Source organism: Egretta garzetta, unplaced genomic scaffold (assembly GCF_000687185.1).
Source record: "Egretta garzetta isolate BGI_Z169 unplaced genomic scaffold, ASM68718v1 scaffold769, whole genome shotgun sequence".
NCBI lineage: Eukaryota > Metazoa > Chordata > Aves > Pelecaniformes > Ardeidae > Egretta > Egretta garzetta.
Genome location: NW_009260831.1, coordinates 459,267 through 479,611, shown reverse-complemented (window position 1 = coordinate 479,611; position 20,345 = coordinate 459,267). Strand labels below are relative to the sequence as shown.

General features: G+C 41.7%; 1 protein-coding gene across 1 annotated transcript in view; it reads right to left on the bottom strand.

Annotated features, from left to right (window-relative positions):
• Positions 1 to 20,345, bottom strand: part of MEGF11 (multiple EGF like domains 11) — a 192,980-nt gene that overhangs the window by 77,427 nt on the left and 95,208 nt on the right. The window contains exons 3-5 of the mRNA XM_035902339.1: positions 10,505 to 10,751; positions 8,714 to 8,834; positions 3,601 to 3,737 (exon numbers count right to left, since the gene is read on the bottom strand). Coding sequence (XP_035758232.1) covers positions 3,601 to 3,737; positions 8,714 to 8,834; positions 10,505 to 10,751 — 505 coding nt within the window. The remainder of the gene's footprint in view (positions 1 to 3,600; positions 3,738 to 8,713; positions 8,835 to 10,504; positions 10,752 to 20,345) is intronic.

Here is a 20,345-nt window from a genome sequence, read left to right as displayed (position 1 = left end):
AGGAATTAGCTTTCTACTTAAACATCTTTCCTTTGCAACATATCAATCTAATGTGTCCATAGCACCATTAACAACCAGATACATTGTTCAATTAAATTACAAAATGAGCTGCTAAGCCCTAGTTATGTTTCTTGTTTAATTTACATTGCTTTCTGCCTATCTGGGGAGATTCGTATTATAATATCCACTGAACTTTAATATGTACTATAATTATTTGGGTTGGGATAGGATAATATGGCTGTCACCTGTAGAATTAATGGAAGCAATTTCACAAAATATTAAACATAAGACAGCCTGCTTAACAGATGAACTTAGTACATACACCTACATTTTTTGCACATAAGTTTTTTTCGCGGAATAATGCCTTGAAGTTTTTTAGCCTTTTCTCTCTGTTTGTTTTGAAACAGTGATCAGGTTTATGTAGCACAGACAGATATTAAAAGCAATCCAAAATACACCAACCTGAAGATTGCCATTCTGTCGATAAAAGGTACAGGTACAAACACAACAACAAGAGAATAAGTCTGCTCATATTGTTATAACCGATGCGGTATTCATTCTGTTAAGATTCAATCTTTAGGTTTAATGGCAATATGGAAAACGAAGCTAAACCAGTGTGTTCCCTTTTCCTGTCAGCCGCTGAATTCTTAGACACCCCGTCCTCAGCTTCTAACTGTGCTCCTGCTATTGTTCCTTTTCAGTTCGCAAAACATACATTTACGTGTCATCTCCAGTCATTTTAGCAGAGCACAAAGCTTGCTGGAGTTATTAATAGTGCTTGCCATTTTCCTCGATATTTAGTGCAGGGCCACTTCTTGGAAAACAGGTAGGGAACCAAGTGTGGCAATTACACTCACACAGGCCTTTATACCCATCTCACCTCCACAATATTTATCAAACTGTATGTTATTATCTTCTGCGCAAGACAATGAACTGTAGTATTATATAGGACTTACTGACAATTAAAAAACATGATAGTAGATGAAGTGCATTGACGTTTTTATTGTTGTTATTCACAATATCTGTTATTATTAAGAAAATTTTTTCAGTGCCTTGTAAAATTTTAAAGAAGACACTGTTTTGTTATGGAGCAGCATTCTCCGGCAATACTGGCAATTATGCTGCAACACTGCAACAGCTGCATGAGATCCAGAAAGTAAAATAGACCTTAAGCTAAAACAGTGCTGACTGATCTGTCCCATTGCCCATGCTGTACGAACACATGAACAAGGAAAGCAATTTAGACTTTTTAAAGACCTTCTGCCTGCTCCTGCCCTCACTGAAAGCAATGGGCAATCTACCATTTGCTGGCTGTAGTTAACAGCAAGGTAAGGGTACAGGCGCCTGTGCAGAGCAAACCATTACAGGCAATGTGCTGTCCTAGCCCCAGAGCGAGGCAGAACTGGAATTGAATACAACATGCCGAAGGTTTCACTTCCCTTACTGAAGGCTGATTAAAGGCTGATAGATAAACACGTTTTAACCTTCTGACAACCCGTTTGAAAGGTGGGAATTTCTAGGCTAATACAGTTTTTCCCTGCTGCTAGAAAAGCTTTCTGAACTGCCCGTTTACCAAACTCTCTCCTGTTCTCATTGCATTTCTGCTCTTCTGCCTCTTCCTTCAGTGTCTATCTTTTACTTCCCTGCTCCAGGAGGGGGCAGGTGATCCATTCCTAAGGGTTTTGCTTGGGTGCAGGTCCACAGTGAGACCTTCCTTTGGGTTCTTTTCCACCTCTTCCAGCTGATCATGCCTTTTTTTTCTCCCTCCCTGCTTCTGTCTTCCCAAGCATCTCTCTCTTGAGTTCAAATCTCTCTCGCTTTTCTCCAAGTACAGATCTGAAGAGCCCACACTCCCACTTTGCTCAAGGACAACTCTTGTGAAGCCTTCTCAGGTCTGCCCTGTAGTGCCTCCTCTGCTCAGTCTCTCCCCGAGCTGCCTTCTCTAGCCCCACTGTAAGGAGGATCAGCAGCAAAAACCTCTGCTTTTGTCAGCAGGCAGAACTAGGTCTTCTGCTTTCTACTTGCCATCTCCTTTCCTCATCCCCAAAGGTCCTTGCTCTACTCTTACTGAAGTGTGTAAGTGTTGCAGGCAGTTCAGCAACTCCATTACTGTTTTCTCCCCGTGCCACATGCCTGTAGCAGAGCCAGCTCTTCTGCTGCATGTCCTCCCTCGTGGCTGGGGGCTATATTGGCAGCTGAGCAAAGAAGCTGGCTCAGCTGCAGGCTGCTGGCTGGGAGCTCACGACAGCTCTAATGCTGTTGATTCACCTACAGGCAGAAATCAATCTAGGTCTGCAACAACTGAATGAGGAACTTAGAGACAGAGGGCCTCCGTCAGCCTTCCCGAGCACGGCCAGGACTGGGTATGGCTTGGATTGAAGTGTGGCCACGGGTGTAAGTGTCCAGGCTGCACAGTTGCTTCCTTTAGTGAAATTGTCTCCAAAAGGAGAGAAAGAGAAAGCTTTGGTTAGCAACAGTAATTATATGGTACCCTATGGCTGAAATCACTGTCTCCAGATGGAGGATGGGGGAAGAGAGACACACTGATGTCTTCTCCACTAAATTAATTTGAAATAATTAGTATTTCCACCATATTCAACCACATACAAATCCTGACATAATCTCCAGAGCCCCCTGCAATTACTGTTGATAACATGGAAATGAGGAACTTCCACATTTAATGGGAAAGAACATGGCCCTCTGAACCCCAGCACAGTACTGAAGGTTGGTCTGTTTGTGTACTATAAAGACTTGCTGATTGTACAATGAAGCAAGAAATGAGAAATTCCAATGAGCTTTGCTGCATAAAAGTATAATTGTAGCATATGTCAAGTATACTGATACTGGGTTGTTGTAGCTAATAAAAAAGGGGAAGCTATAGGAGAAAGGGCTTGAGCATAGAATACACCAGTGAGCTGTGCCCATGGTCTCTGGAAACCCTGGTGACACAGTTCAACCCCTAATGAAAACTGGGTATGAAAGCTCGTTTTGCAGCTTCCCCACCATTGTTAGCGCTGCTGGCAGGATTAGCTGGAGGGCTAAGCCAACATGTGTTACAATCCCACCTTGATTTTGCTGTGTAGTCATTTTGCTAAATCCCTGACACCTTTGTAAAACAATATTATCATCTGCTCTGATGGATTTATGGGTGAAGGCTCTCGTTTATAAATTTTGGGGATTTATCACCTTTTGTTGGTGTCTGAGATGGATCAGTGCTGAAGCAGCACAGAGGGGATGAGGGAAACATTAAACTGCTGCATTGCTTACTCTTGAGGATATTAATGTGTATAAATATAGTTCATTTACATATCTAGTAAACATGTAATGCTCTCTATTAAATTTATCACTGTAAATATCTAAATTAAATTTAATCCATTAAATTTTAAAAGTTGTATTAAAAAACCTGTAAATGGAGAGCATTGCCAATAAAAAGTAATAACATCGCCACATTTATAATGCTTGAACTGCTTCAGAAGGATGAACCTAATTGGAGCAATAGAAACATAACACCATTTCTCAGTGAGTAAGATTGTCCTAGAAGGGATATAAATGCCACCAATTCATGGTTAAAACTAAAGGCTTTGGGGTTTTGATTTTTACCTGTCTCCTATATAGCCAGCTGTACAGATGCATTTTCCTGTCACGGGGTCACAGTGTCCTCCGTTGTGGCATGGACAGTCCTGGCTGCAGTTAATTCCAAACGTTCCAGGAGGACATGGCTGTGCACACACCAGCCCCTGTAAGGTTGCAGAAAGAGCAATATTTCAGTCAACATTCATAATGCAATAAATTTCTATATGCAGCTTGGATATTTATTGTCCTTCTTGCTAAAACTAGATCTAACTGTAGCAGCAATATTTTTTCTGTTTAAGATGGGCTAAAGATAGTCTTAAAATTCTGCTAACAGAGTAAATGCTTGTCTACCTTCTATCTCCAGAAGGGATTTTTCTTGCCCTTGTACAGTCACGGATAATTCTCTTCTTCCCCCCTGCTGGGGTGGCAGGATATTCACTGCCCCTTGAATAGATGCCGGAAGGATTAGGAGGGGCTAAAGGCAACCAGAGAAGGCTACGAAGCTGCATATGTGCTGGTGGGCTTTTTTGTGAAAGAGAGAGTCAGAAAAGTTGTTGGACCTACCCTGGGTAAGTGTCACAAAGTGAACTTTTGGGAAGAGGGGGATTGTTGGAAAGACTGTACTGGGAAGGTGAAGTTCTGCTAGTTGTGATAGTCTATGATGATCTTCCCTGTTCAGACAGCCCCACTTCATCCAACCACGAAGATCAAATCCAACTGCTGGAGGAGTCCTCTACTACTCATCAGATCCTACACCTACTTCATTCCCTCTACTCTCATCCAGCCCTCATGCTCATCTCTTCAGGCAGCACAGAATGGCATCTGCTAGTGCTTTGTCTACGCCACGGAGGAGGCCAGATGGGAACAACAGACTGGGATAGTTGCAGAAAGCCACCAGTGATGACAGAAGCAATTTGACTCTCCACATCAGCAGTACAGCAGCCTTTTAGCCAGAATAAGTGATTCTGCAGTGGAATATCTGCCTAATTCCTGAACACTCACTAGATGCATCATCCAACATCCTCCCAGCTCCTTATCCCCAGCCTTGGAGCCATATCTCAGTCCCTGACCTGCCTCAACTCCACATCTTGGTGGCTACCTCCTTCCCCCATTTTAGGCTCCCAGCCCTCTGCTCTCCTGCCTCTTTAGTCCAGTCCACCCAAAATCCTTGTTGCAGACTCCCTTTTAGTCCTCTCCTTCATTCAGACCCAAATCCCCATGTCTGAGTTGTTTCCTCCTTCCCCTCCCTGCTTAACCATCCCTGAAAGTGAAGAAAAGACAGACTGTCATTCTTGGTTGTGCACTCTGGCACTGCTCATCAGGAAAAGCAATTGCTGGCCAAGCCTTGTTCCAGTTGTTCAGCCCCAAAGCAGAGAATGCTTACCATGGTTTGTGTCTTTGGAGAATTTATCTGCCAAACTCAGGTTTTTCTCCCCCAAGTATCACATAATGTCCCCAGCCAAGTATCAAGGCCTTACAAGGATTTCCCTAGAATTTCTTAGAAGTTCCGTGAATGTTTTTTTTATGTGAGCAAACATAAAATCTGAGGCTGGCATCCAGCTGAGTAACTTCAGCCAAAACAAGCCTGGCAGTGCTGTGATCTGAAGATGGGGTCCTATAATGGAATATGTTTGGCAACTGCAGCAAGCGGTGCTGCTGCCAGCGCCATGCACAGTGCACAGTATTTGATAGAAACGGTGGGTTTCTGTCCCTATTATTATTTTGTTTTAATCTCTCAGAAGTCTTATTTCCCTAACCAAGCCCCAGGGGCTCTGAGTTTTGAACAAGGCACATATTAGACAAAACTTACACAAAACATAAAACAGGAACATAATGGCTGCTTTCACTCCTTGGGGTTCTCGCTCAACAGTTTGAGAAGTTTAGCAATATCAACAAGCCCAAAGGGAAGAGGCTGCTCTTCAATGTAATCATAAAGCAGATACTTCAAGCCTTTCCTAACTGGTGATAGGTGCCTCCTTGGCTGTACAATAGACAGGTTGGCCTCAGTTCAAGAACATTCAGATTACAGTGTTAAAAAACTGGTGTCTCTGGACTTGAGTAATACACAACACTATATATCAGAAAACGTAAGTATCCATTTATCTTGATAATAAATACTTTCTCTCTTCACGTCTCAAAAGGAACAGGATTTCTATCAACAAATGATGAGAAAGCAATACGCTGTGATGCATTCCCCCGGAGCCAAGAGAATCTTTAGGCATACTTTTTGCATTAATATGTACTAAGGGAATCCAAAACATCCCTCTCTGGAGGATCAAATGTCAGACCAACGTTTTCTGCTGCTTATACATCTGATCAGTAAAGTTCACCCCATCAGCACCTTTTTTTAAGGCCCTGATCTCATCAGTTTCTGCCTTTGACATTGTTTGCTATATTATTACCATTTTGTAGTATAGAAAACATTTTTTTCTGCTCCATTTTCTCATCCCCCATTTTTAAAACCCGTAACAGAAAGAAAAACAGACAAAAATAAAAATTGTAGTTGCTTGATAAAGCCCAGAGGCAATGAGAAATAAGGTGAACCTGCTTTAGCAGGAGGGTTGGACGAGATGATCTCCCAAGGTCCCTTCCAACCCTTGCCATTCTGTGATTCTGTGAATCTGTGATTAGCGGAGTGGTTTGCATTAACATGGCACCATGATGCAGAGCCTTGAGAATGGGACCTGGGACCAAACAGGGTGTGTTGCCAGTGACAAATGTTCTGTTGTGTAAGGAAAGATTGCTGCTTCCCTGGGCACGGAGATCCAGTCCTTCAAAAGTGTTTCTGAGAAGCACTGCAAATGCTAAATTTAACTTCTCTCCCCACTTCCTCAGAGTGCTTGGAGAATTTAATACTGCAAATGAGAAAGATGTATAGAATTAAACCTGTAAATTGTTAATGAGGCCCTAAAGCAGCCACCCACTAACTCCCAGAGCCGCAAAGACACAGAAGTGGAAAAAGCCCAACATTGTAGTATGCTGGAAGCCACATTCTGTTGACTAGTTCAACAATATATGTTGTTAGCCATCATCCTCTTGGTGAAAACCCCATGGGACAGTAAAATCTCACAGGACACAGTTTGTATAACTTGTTGTGCTTCTGCGAGAGGCTGCACTGGGTGGGAGGAAGCAGGAGGAAAGAAATATTACAAGTAATAAAAGAAGCAGGCTTTGAAGACGGCAGATCCAAGGAAGAACTTAAGAACCCTGGAAGTTCCTCCTATTCAACTTATTGCCTCCCCTTGCATACCCCACTGGCAATGAAGCCCCTGAGGGAGCTGAGCTGCTGTTAATAAGCCTACCCTAGGAAAGGATAAAAGTCTCAGCTCATCCAGCAGCAATAAAATCCAAGTGGATTTGCACTTGTATAAATCCAGGGAGAATTCTCTCCCTCCAACATGATGGTATATTCAATACATACATGCAGTCTCAAGCCTCAAAATCAGCGAGTAAAATTCCTGATGTCAAAGAAAGATTACCCATGGTGTGAAATAAAATGAATGCTGTCTAGCAATCCCATCTTGCTTGCTCGTTTACAGCCCACTCATGTCTCACTTCCCCAACCATTCCAACCACCAAGAGTTAAAAATATAGCATGAAAAAAAATTTTTTTTCTGTCTCTGTGTACTGAATTACCAGCTTTTCATTAAAACCCTGGAGAGACACTTTATACTTAAAATCTCAACATTTACAAGCTGAGTGCTTTTACTTATAATTTCAGTTTCTTTCCCCAGAATACTTGATCTCTCTCTTCAAATTTCAGTTATGCTTGTTTCAAACATCAATTGTTAACTCTAGGGTTTCTCTGGGGACAAAGCAGCCAACAACACTTTTCAGGGAAGTCTCTCTGGGCCACTAAAAATGCAGAGAAGAAACTGCAAGCTGGAAGGAACAGGGCAGAAGTGGGCCAGAATACACGACCACGGATGCTGTGCAGCCCCAGTGCTGTGGTTCTTCTTTAGGTTCTATGCTGCATCCTAAAAGACCTCTAGAAACTGCCTGCTCTATTCTGGTATTAATGATTTTTCAACTTTGCAAAAAAACCCTCCTGATAAAATACAGGTAAGGAAGAGTACAGCAAAACAACTCAGACCCTCAGAAATACTGGCATGCATAAGATAAGGAGAGATAAAAAAATACCCTAAAAATAGCATTTTTATGTTAATCACTTTATCAATCTCTTCTTAGGGGTAGTGCCAGAATGGACTGATAGGCCCTCATAACATAAACATAACATAAACACCTCTCTCAGCCCTTAAATGTTTCAACAGGTATAAGGTCCACATCAGAAGCCATAGTTGTATGATGCTCTTCAGGGTCTTCCGGTATTAAAATAAAAAGTCACAGCAGTTGTATGCATTAAAATCCAGCAAGATTGCCAAGAGACTAATTGTCAGATACAGGAAAAATGCCAGGAAATTTAGTACAGCTAAATGGTATGTAGGCCTGCGAGACTTGGCAAACCCCAGGAGAGTTAATTATTACATTATTGATAAAGTTGAAGACTTTTAAAATGTTTGGCCTTGCTTTCTTGACACAAAGGATTAAAGGTTAGGGCAATTTGCTCTCTCCAGTGCAACCCCTGATGCAAGCAAATCTATTGCAGTCAATGGGAATTATGCCTGAGTAAGGACAGGACACTGAACTAGTCTCTCTCCTATGTATAGTCCTGCTTTAATGACTGCCTGAGCCACTGAATTCCCCCTGGCTTCTCCCTCTCCCTCTCTCCTGAAGGGGAAACAGGACAGCACTTTTGGCAATGTTGAGCTGAGCTTTGAGCTTTCTGTCCCATGTGAGGGCAGTGTCTAAGGGTGCAGGGAATATCCCAAGGAGCTGTAATTCAGAGACAATTTTTTTGTCTGCTCTCCCATGCAGAAGTGTAATGGGTAGCCGCTGCTTGGTTTACTGTAATTTGTTTAACTCTATGATGGTAGCTACCAGTCGTAGAGCGGTGGCTTGTCTGTGTAAGTGCTGTGGACACATAACAAAGGTGGTCCCAGTTTCGAATTGTTAGAGCTTCGTGACAAGAAATAGCAGATAAGCGTCACAAGCACACAGGGAAGGTGTCTGCTGAGACAGTGAACAATTAATTTCCTATTCCAACCACTAAATGAGGGATGAGTATGAACAAACTACACACCGTCCATCCAGGAGCACAGGAGCACTCTCCAGTGATATGGTGGCAGACTCCCCCGTTCTGGCAAGGGCAGCGCAATTCACACTGAGCTCCATGACTGCCTGGAGGACAGCGCTCTTCACACCTTTGTGGAGAGAAAAGAGGTAAAAAACAAAGATCACTTAAAAGAACTTACAGGAAAGCATAAATGAGGAAAATCCACAACACAGCTCATCACGTGAGTCCTTATGCAAATTATGAAACCTCAGTAAGCCTCAGCTGGAATTACCAATTACCCAAGATTTCTTTTGTTTCTGCTGGGGTTATGTATGCACCATGGATCCAGTCCTGTATGGCTGATGCACATGTGTAATCTCTATGCACATACCAAATTCCAGCCATCTCAACAGGACAACTCATAACCATTTAAATAGCCCAGGAAAGTAAGAGTTGCAGGATGAAGCCCTCAATGTGAATTATGTGACATGACAATAAAAGAAGCTGCAAACAGAATAAAAGGATGGGATTAAAATGCTTGAAATTTCTCCAGTCACTACTAAATGTTAACATTTGCAGTGTATAATGGACTGGCAAGAACTCAGCATCATTTAAAGGCTATTTAAGCTCGTTGAGTCTCTCTCAGTACTCGTGGGGGGCCAGTGTAAGGCTAGTTCCTGCAAACCCCAGCAGCTTCTACATTTGCACATTGGTGCTTTTCAGCATTGCTTGTTTCTCTAATCCCAGGTTCTGAAACTACGGTAGCTTCTTCTCCTAACTGACTGTCCTCTGATGAGGATGTTCATGCAACATATCAGTGGTTGGTCCTGAAAGTACTTACTGCTGAGAAATGACACACTAACATCAATGGGACCACTCCTAACAGTAAGCAGAGTCTTTAACAGCGAGTGCTTCCAGGACTGAGGTCACAAGTCTATGAGGAAATCGGGTACTAAATAAAATATTCAAAAGGCCTATCACTTATTTATGAGGGTTAATACTGTCTTTATTTTTTACCTTCCCCTTCATGCAGGTCAACAAATAATACTAGGCTGCAAAAGTATTAAGTCACCCGTAATAGATCTCCAACCAAATTCAGTGACTAAATTCTCTTTTCCCCTTAAATAATTTTGAAAAACGTAATTACTTCTGAAACTACTGAAAGATCTCTAATGAGAACTGATGTTACACTGTGGGCAATTTTAAACAAGGAACTATTGCTTGCTGTCCTAAAATTAATATGCAGATTTTGTGAATCCTACTGGTAAACTTTCAGCGTGGTGGATGGGGATTTAGCTACACGTTTCTCGTTAAAGTTAATAGGAGTCACACTGCTAAATCCCTGCTCACGATGCTAAAAATTTACCCCCTAGATAGTAAGCTGATATAGTTAACAGCAATGCTTCCTCAGTAAGATTGAAAGTCAAATAAATTGGGGATGGTAAGTCCCATTTGATACTGCACTGGACTGCTAATGAGTTGAATGTCCAATTGCTTATAAAAACTCAACTGTAATTTGGATTGTATTCACATACTGAAATTAGGAGCAGGTACAGTTGTTGTACAAGCTGGAAAATATAATGGATTTTTAAGTTCACCTTAGTGCTAGATTTTATTTTATTATGCAGACAGGTATAATTAGCAGTAAAAGAGATTTCCTTTATTTAGTCTCTCTGAAATTGTGTCACCTGATTTCTAAAAAGGAAAGTGTATAATACAGAGATTGCGTAAATTTTGCCAATTACTCATTGCATTAGAAGTGGTCAAAGCAAGGCTGTTAAATGATGCGGAGTAAAATACACCTATCATTGAACTTACAATACCCCCGTGTATCCGGGAGCACAGTGACATTCTCCCGTTTTATGGTCGCAGGTAGCTCCGTTGTGACATTGGCATTTAAACTGGCAGCCCTTGCCGTAGCTCCCAGGGTCACAGAGCTCTTCACAGCGCCATCCTCGGTACCCATCTGCGCAGACGCAGGCGCCCGTGATGGGGTTGCAGAGAGCTTCGTTCTGACACTGGCAGCGGTTGCTGCAGTGGGGTCCCCAGTGCTCGCTATCGCAACCTGGAAAACATACAGTCATTTAGCAGGATGATTAGGAAAGTGCGTCGCAAGCATCTCATCTCAGGCTCTTATGCTTAGGTTGGCAAGCAGGTAGAGGCACTGTTAATGCCAGGAACTTTCTAAAGGGTCCTCAAACTTTCTAAAACTACCCCCCTGATCCAGCAGTCTACTTTAGCATGCGAGGAGACAACGGCACTAGTTACATGCTTACATATGAGGACTTGTTTCACACCCTTATTGGATCAGGACCTAAATCTTTTAATATCCTGTTTCTTAGTGCTCTTAGATAGCTGGAAGGAATGAATTTATAGTGGAATTAGATGCAGAGGATCACATCCTGACTGCAGTGTAGTTAGTGGCAGGTAGTATTGCCAAGCAAATCCTGTAGGTTTAATAATGTCATCAAATATTGTTTCTTAGCACTGTTCCCATAAGATAATAAATACGATAATCTAGAGAAGGCTTTCTCCTCTGGTGTTGCTTTTTTTTTTTTTTTTTGATGTTTGTTTGGGTTTTTTTCTGGAGTAAAGAGATGGTACGGAATAAAATAACACTGGAGATGGGATTTCACGAGGCTGCTTAAACCAGGCTTAGGGATGAAGGTATGGAGTGTGTATGTCAGGTAATTTAGGTGCTGGTAACAGTATGTACTGGCATTACAGAAGGGCCTCAAACCCTATGGCTATTGACATGGAGGGGATGTTCCCTATGGAATGCATTAAAGCACAGTGAGACCCCTTCATGTCACAATCCTGCCTGATCTCTTCTCCTTGTTCGTGGACCATAATGCAGGGTGAGAGAGGGAAGTCAGCCTTACAGAAACAGCTTCATCCTGATTTGCTATAGAAACAGCAATCAGCACCTGCAAAACACCCGTTTAAGATGTATGCGTACTGAACAGACAGCCCAAAGCAAACCCCAGAGGTTAAGGTTTCTTCATAAATGGTCAGCAGAAAATCAAGGATTTCCTCAGTAGCTGTACCCTCTGCTTTGTAGCGTTTCAATATAGCTATGTCAAGGGTGAAGAAAATCATCATTCTATTCAGATTAAAGTTGGTGGCAAAACCCCTGGTAAAGACACAGTTACAGATTATTTTCCAGGTACGGTCAGTTGTGCTCAGAGAGCTGGTTTCGATTATACGAACAACTCCTGCTCGTGTTACATCCACCGCCATGCAGGAGACGAGTGCGTAATTCCAGCAGCAGAGCTGTCTTCACAAACTCTTTTGTTTGCAAACATGTAAACGAATCCCCAGGTGACAGTCACTGCTCCTCAGGCCTGGATCTCTGTTTCCAGACTTAGCAAGATAAGCGTAAAGTCCACTTAAGCCTGAAGCTCTTGTCCTAGAAATTTCACAGCCCTCCCCTTCTATGGCACATGGCTATAAACCCGCACCAGACAACTGTATCTATCAGCTAATTTTGGCAATCTTTTTGTCCTTCTCCTTGAGAAGCAGGATACTCATTGGGCAGTCTGAGGATACTCAGCAGAAAAATAAGAGGAAGACACTTTACTCAACTAGCATTGCTCATTACCAATTTACAAACTTGTGTTTCTTGAGCAACAGTGTTGAAGGCCAAAATAAACCCATTAAAAGACAATTCCAGAGTCTCCAGAAGGATCTGCAGGGCCTTACAGGATGCATGTGCAAAGAGAGAAGGTTTCGTGTCCAGCAGAAAGAGAGCGTGCAACGTACCCCTGTGCATAATCCTGCTTGTGCCTCACACAAGATACTTTATTGCTCTGCCTCGTTTTTCCCACAGCTGTAAACAGGGATGATAGTTCCTCACTAACACCGCTGGGAGCCGAGCAAACAAAATCTCACTCTTTATAAGTCTTAAATTATTACTGAGAATCTCTGGAAAGAGATGATCTATCTTTATTTCACATAGGCATTCTCTAAGACTCCGTAAGCCTTCTGGGGCAGGGAGCAAATGTGCTGGAGCTGATGGAGTTTCCCAGCAATTTCCGTTCCAGAAACACTGATTTGTTTTCCGCAGAACTTGAACATCAAGGGATGTGGTTCTGCACCTCCACAAAGGGTACAAATCTGAACCACACAAGCATAGCCGATAGCCCTTTGCATGGGGAAGTGGAATGCAGGAATCAGACTTAACCCTGCCTGCTTCAGGGACTTGATTCCTGCCTTACCACACCTCACATAAAGCCCTGACTGCCAGACTGTGGGTTGCTCTGGGCTGATATAATTGCAGCTGCAATTAATTTGCTTAATATGAATAAATAACACTCATTAGAAGATGCGACTTATATCCTTGGTCTTCCATGTCTCAGGTGAGCGCTCCAATCATCAGATTTGTCTGCTCAGTTTGTGTTTTTCACTTTGAAAGAAAGTGAAGGAGAAAGCAAACATTTTATAGGAAGGGAAAACCATTTCCCATCGTCAGCTCAAGCATCTTGTTTCACATTTACGGTGTCTGCCCCAAACACAACTCCTTTTATGTAAATCAATCTTATTTGAACCCTTATTTACTATTTATATTGGGTCACACACTTGCTTTTTCCCTGTACCAAATTTCACTCCACAATCTAGCCAAAGGGAAGAGCAAAATGCTGAAGTAAAGAGCAGAAATTCCTCTAATTGGCTGCAAAATCATAAAAACCCAAATCTATATAATAAAAGAAGCCTGCAGTGACCAGAAAACCAGCCAGCAGTTAGATTTTTTTCCAAAGGCTTCTAAGTACAAGGCATCAGTGAGCACACATTGTAACATTCAGTATGTTTAACCCAAAGTAGCTAGCCAAAATGTTTTAATTATCTATGAAATAAAACAGCTTGGCATACCAGATAGCTACTAAGAATGTGAATTTCATGGGGATTTATTAGGGAGAGGACATAAAAATGAGGATTAAGTACATCTGAATGCTCACAGAAGACACAGAAAAAAACAGAATTACAAAAAGATGGGGCTTGTACCACGTCTCATTTACAATGCCTGACACAGCCTTTGCACTTGGTAGGCTCCTTTTCACGTTCCTAAAACTACAAGCAGGTTTTGGCTACAGTTTTCTACATGGTTTGAAACCCCAGTGTGTATAACATACACATGTGTATGTGTGTATAACCAAGGTGAACATCCAGTTGTCTCTCTAGTGATGGGATCATATATACGCAATGACAAGTTGGCCTCTTTTAGATTTAAGTCTTTACCTCAGATGTTAGAGATTTTCTGCTTTTAGCTATCAGTTCAAGCCCTATCTATGTCATGATGAGCAGAGCCATTTAATGTAGTAACAATTCATCCACCGCTGATTAACTGCAAAGGGAATTGAGTGAAATTTGTTGGCAATGTATTAGTGTAAACTTTGTGATAACGGAATATCATCCTCACCTGATTTTACACTGCAGTAATCTCACATGCAGGTAAGACCTTTGTTGCTCAAAGTTTATCAATTCCTGTTGGTTTTCTTTTCCCCTTTCCTTTAAGTCCCCCATTGCAGTGACAGACTGTGGAGTTTTGAGTAAATTCTTTACTTGTGTGATTTCATTGGGACATTACGTGACATTTATATTGTGGTAACTCATAGATCTGCATTGTGGTAACTTCTGTACTTTTACAGAGATAGGCAGGTACAGAGTTGATAAGCTAAATCCAAGTACTTATTCATACAAGTAATTCCACGGAGCTCAATCGGACCAGTCATGTGTGAGACTACTCAAATGCATGACTAGTAATGGGATTGGGATCTAGTCGTTCCAGTTAGAAAATTAAAAACCAGAAGAAACCAAAGACTTCAGCAACCAAGACATATTTTTTCTATATATATCAGTGTGGCAATTCCTAGCTGGTGTGTGATAGTGATTCCAGTTTCTGAGATACGGGGCAAAGCAGCCTCAGAGCTACGGAAGCCCACTGCACTTCAGGAGCATCAGCACCACTTCTACAGGCACAGAGAGGCCATTTTAAAATATAACCCAAGCCCAGCACAGTTTAATCCGGCTCTTGTTGATAGCCTCTCTGTGTTACCATAATACAGATAAATAATAATAGCAACAACATGTGAACAGAAAGCTGATTAAAGCTTACACAAGAGCTACAGTGTAAATGCATATGCCATTAAAAATGTCAAAATGATACAGAGACTTTAACTCTACCATCAATAAGAAAAGCAACCTGAGAGTGGTGATGTCAGGGAGGTACAAATGCTCCCTTCAGACTGCATGGGTGGATGTCAATACCATGAGAGATGAGTCTGAAATAGCCAGAGCTCTCTTGGGAGATGCTACATTAAAGGGAGCTGCCATCTTTCAGGTCACGTGCTAACATTCCCTGGCAAATGTGCTAACTTACTCCTTTTTCTCCTTTGGAAATATGACTAGAGATTAATAGCCACCAATAAAAATGAATATAACTCTGTAAAGGATGATGCTGGGTGCCTAAGCATAATTACAGTTGTCTGCATACGGCAGTATGACAGGTGAAAGATTCATCCCTCCGTGGAAAGCTTGCTCAATACAGCAAAAGTGTTTTCTTCTTTGCATCCCTACACCCACCCCGAAGCCTCGGTGGCTTGTTGAAGGGAGGGCTGATTACAGCGGGCTCTGCGTATCCGCCTGATATAGGTGTGCATGACGTCCTGTTTGATTCTATGATTCTGTTACCAATTCTGCCCTTCCTGTAAAATCATAGAATCATGGAATGTTTTGGGTTGGAAGGGACCCCTAGAGGCCATCTAGTCCAACCCCCCTGCAGGAGCAGGGACACCGCTAACCAGATCTGGTTGCTCACAGCCCCATCCAACCTGGTCTTGAATGTTTCCAGGGATGGGGCCTCCACTACCTCTCTGGGCAACCAATTCCAGTGTTTCACCACCCTCATTGTAAAGAAAATACACCAGGACACACTAGAAGTTCTGCTTCCCTCCCAAACGGCTATTTTCCCCTCTAGGAATGATCAGTGAGTCGCTGTGTTCTGGGTCAATAGAGCTACCCAGCATTTAGTGCAGCAGCACAAGTCGGACAAAGATGAAGCAAACACACACGTTTGAAGATTTAGCAGATAAATAAGAGGACTTCCAAGGAAGGGACAACATTTATCAAATTACTTATCCCAACAAGAGAGTCAGAAATGCTCTTCCAGTGTTTTTCCATCACTGCACAGATACACTATTAATATGAAACCTGCATCTTCTATCACAGCAGCACCAGAATCTGTGGTCTTAAGGTTTATGTTTATTTTGTTCTCATTAGCATAAGCCTGCATGCGTCTCTTTTTATAGCTAGTGACCAGTCCTGTATCCTAGGTGTGCAAAGTCAGTGGACATTCATAAGCATTCTGCAGAAGGCACAGCTGAGAAAAATCAAGTAGTTGCTTTTCTTAGCCTAAGGACTCAGGACCGTATTTGGCTGATGGTGATCTGCAATTAATCCATGCTTTAAAGGAACTTGCTGCAAATTTGCTAAAGCAAGAATGCAGCTCATAGTCAATAATCAATATTCTGGAATATTTCCAAATTCAGTTTGAAATGCTTGAATGAGATACCAGCCTTTAAAAAATGCAAACAGGAAATAAAATTAACTTACTAAACCTAGGAGGACACAGTTTAAGATAGATTATTTTAGAATTTATTTTGAAATTAGGACTAGATTCTCCCCTTAATATAACTGTACTGCTGTAGAATGATTATATGAATACCAATTAAGGTGAAATGCAGCCCAAACTCTGGCTGGGTTTTTTTTTGGTCTAATTCAGTTTTGGAATCTGACTGGGTTTTAAATGGTTGGCCCAGCTAATGCAAAGCAGGCAAAGAAACACCAAAAGCTAAAACATATGCCTGCATGCAGTGAATAAAAAAATTAAAATAATCAATTAGCTTTTTATTCCCTGCACTTAGCCCAATAGGAAAATTATAGTCCCTGTATTGAGCTGATGTCTACTCACTGTACAAACATGATTCATTTTGGCACAGTTCAGCACCTTTGGAAGCAGAAGCCAAGCCTGCAATAGGTTTGAAACAAAGTCCATGAAGAGGGAATCCCCCTCCAGTGACAGCTCACACCACTTTGTGTCTGGCTCTGAGCAGCACTGCGTCCCTCGTGCTGGCGCTGCAGGTAATACCGATGCACTTCTCAAGGCATGAGCTTGTATACTGAAAAATCACTCATCTGCTTGATTCTAAACCAAAAACCTGTTTATCTTACAAGACTGTTTACTCTCGGAATTTCTAACACATGCTTATGGATGATGGTTGTCCTCAAAATAACCCAGATTTTCAGAAATTCCCTTCAAAACTGTTCTTACAAATGCTTAGAGACCAACATTCTAATTCTGCCATTTCAGAGCCTCATCCACACAACAGACACGCTAGTGGGCACAGGCAGATTAGGCTACACTGTTCAAACTGCAGCTGATTTTCTTCTTCATAACCGTATCAAGATACTGATAATCTACCACGCAACAACATGTCTTGTTCAGGTCTTACAAATGAGAGAGGTCCTATCTGTCAAAGCAACAAATAGGTTGGATTTCTGTAAATAAATATTTTTTTTGAGGGACAATGAAGTTAACAATAGATTTTAATAAATAATTCTGCCCCAAATATGATTTAGATTATCTGAACTGTGTCACGGGCAGGTAGTTGGCAGCACTGTTCGTTCTCCACTGTAAGATGCTTTGCCCAGTCCCGGACAACGTCTCTGTTACGTAGAATTTACCATCTCCAGTTTCAGCTTCAGGCTCACTCAGTCTATCGGTTTGAGGAATAGAGCAAAGGGAATTTTAGCGTCAATCAGTAAGCTGAAGCAGTAGTTTTTGCTTGTTAAACTGCATTTTTATATCCTTTTCACCGACAAGTTGGGACACTTTCCATGTAGAGAGCAATAGCTTGAAATCTGGCAAAGCACTGTCCCGCACCCAAGGGCGTGCTCATGTCTCCCCAGTGAAAATCCACCTGTACCTGATCAAACTATAAAAAATGCAACTTGCAGACACTCAGTGCCACCTCTGGATAATTCATTGCCTACATTCCTCAAAGATTTCATCTGTATTAAAAGCAATCTGCAATTAAAGGCTTCAGGGGTTTAGAAGGACTTCTCTTACAATTGTTCCTAGTAGCAGCCATGGGCCACTGGCTGTTTAATCTCCATGTAGTAAGTGGTCCACGGAGAGGGTGACAGCCTTCTACTCTTAGTCCCTTACCCACGTCAGAGGTTTGTTCTGGTCCCTGCTGATGAACTGTCTGTATATCAGCTTGATGGCATTCTTGAAGGGATTTTTCATATTCTCCATTTGCTTTTTATGGAAAAACAAACAAACCAGGCAACACCACACATAAATAAGGCGTTTGACTTATGAAGTTGGTGTCACAAAAATAAGAAAATGTCAGAGTAAAGGTTGGAAGTGCAGCAGTAATTCAGTACTCGAGCCTATGAATTATGATATTTTCTTTCATTATGTGAGCACAGGCTACCGTTTACATGCCCCGGTATTTTCTGTCTTCTTAGCTTGTAGCTTTGCAGCCTTAAGGTTCCTAAACAGGGGTTTCTGTGCAACGGTGTATGCACGAGCATTTTTACCTCCAATGCCAGACTTTGAGTCCCAGCATACACAGCTATAATGAAGAAAACGCCCGTCTCAATGTTTATGTCTCTAACACTGCCCAGACAATATATTTTGCGTATGTAAATGGGCATTCGTAAAACTATCCACCCAAGTGGTAAAAACCGGAGGTTAATCTGAGGCTGGCAGAACTTGCAGCCCATCTCATTTTCCAAGTTTATAGATCAGTCTTCATCAGATAGAAAGGAAAAAATGGGAAGGGAACATCAGCTGATTTTTTCCCCAAATGGATAGATTATTACTCACAGGAGGAAATTAATCTAATTTTGTGTTTGTTGGTTTTTTTTTTATTGGAGACAGGAGAACAGCTTTTCATCCTTCAAGAAAGATTGTACTGATTCTCTCTGAAGTTCATTGTCTGAATCAGATAAGAAACATGTGGCTGATTTAGGTCATGATTTAATCTCAGATGATGATCTCATTAGTCATTGACTCTCCAACATGTGGTACCTAATTCAATCACAGCACTTCAGAGACCCTGCAGTTTATTTAGTATCCTCCGAGGAAACATTTTCTTTCAAAGTAATCCTTGTTTAAAGAACATTGCTGCAGTATTCTGCAGAATGCTTAGAACAGTTACCTAGTCGTACATTTTTTTTTTTTTTTTTTTGGATAAATGAAAACAAAATCACTCTAAATCAAAGAAAAGTTGAGTATTTGGATGTCAGCCTTGTCAGATCCTGTAATGAACTCAATATATTTTGGAAGCAGCAAAATGGGAGAAACAACTTCCACTCCTGACAGATATCAAAGTGTTGTGTTTTCAGAATTTCCATCATGAGCTATTTTGACAGAGGCTTCAAAAGAAGTGAAAATTAGAACACAAAAAAAAAATCTGAGAATATTTCCTATTTCTTTTTGTAGAAATTACTGCTGAGTTTAATGAGCCTTTAACTCTACTGACACTCTAGATGTTACAAGGGGTTTAAAACCATGAAACGCTTCATAAGGGAGCGACAACATTCTATACAACACTGGTGGCTTGTCTTCTCATTATCATTTTTTTAGAGAAGATGCTGCATTCTTTAAAATGTTTTTTTTTAGTGTCATATTAATGGGAGGCAAAGTCTGTTCTTTAATTAGAATTTTACTGTGGTGAATTAAAAAATACATGGGCAGAGTATCAAGAGTCTAATAAAACTAAATGAAGATACTATCTTCCCTCTGTATGAAACCCAGCAGTCTTTGCTCTGGCAAAACTTCCATCAATACTTCATTATTATTGTCTAGGACGGGATTGTAATAATAAGATCTGCAAGTAACTTACTTCCAAATTCTGTCTTCCAACTGGGTAAAACATTCTCTTTTTCCCCCTCTCTCCTCCCCCCGCCCCCCATCTATAACGGACTTGAGATGTTTTCATTGACTATATTATGAAATTTTCCTGTAATGCCTCTGCACAGAAGTACTACCAGTATTGCCTGCAAGAAGGGGTAGAAACACATCTGGATATGCCTGAAACACGGCAGGACAGCTATGGTGGAAGAGACCGAGCATCCTTCAGCAATGAAGTGTTGGAGAGGCCGCCAGGGGGGCTCCGGAGGGGCAGCAGCATTGTTCTAAGGGGATTTAAAAGAAACTATGCAGAAATAGAGGCCTTTGTCACTGGAGATTAGGAGCTGCTGATAAAACATCTGTGCCTGGTGTGAAACAGTTCAAAGGCTTATAAAAAGCTGTGCGCAAGTATCTCCATACAGCTACTTGCAATTCTAAATAATGTACCGTCTTTAGCTGCGTGCTTGGCGAGGCAGAGTTGTGGGAGCAGAAAGAAACCCTCTTCCTCCTCTCAGTTCCTCAATGCCAGCTGACTGATACAGTTTAGAGCAATCCATAGGGCCAGCCTGGCCATTGGAGCAGGCTAGCTATGCCGGATGCCCTTCAGTCACATCCTCATCGAGCTCCCTGCATCTGGGCAGGAGAACACTGTCCATCACCTAAGGAATCTACCATGCTGAAAGTAATCTGATCTGACCACCGAAGTCACCTTTCCACCTCCTGTGACCACAGAGTGGTGTT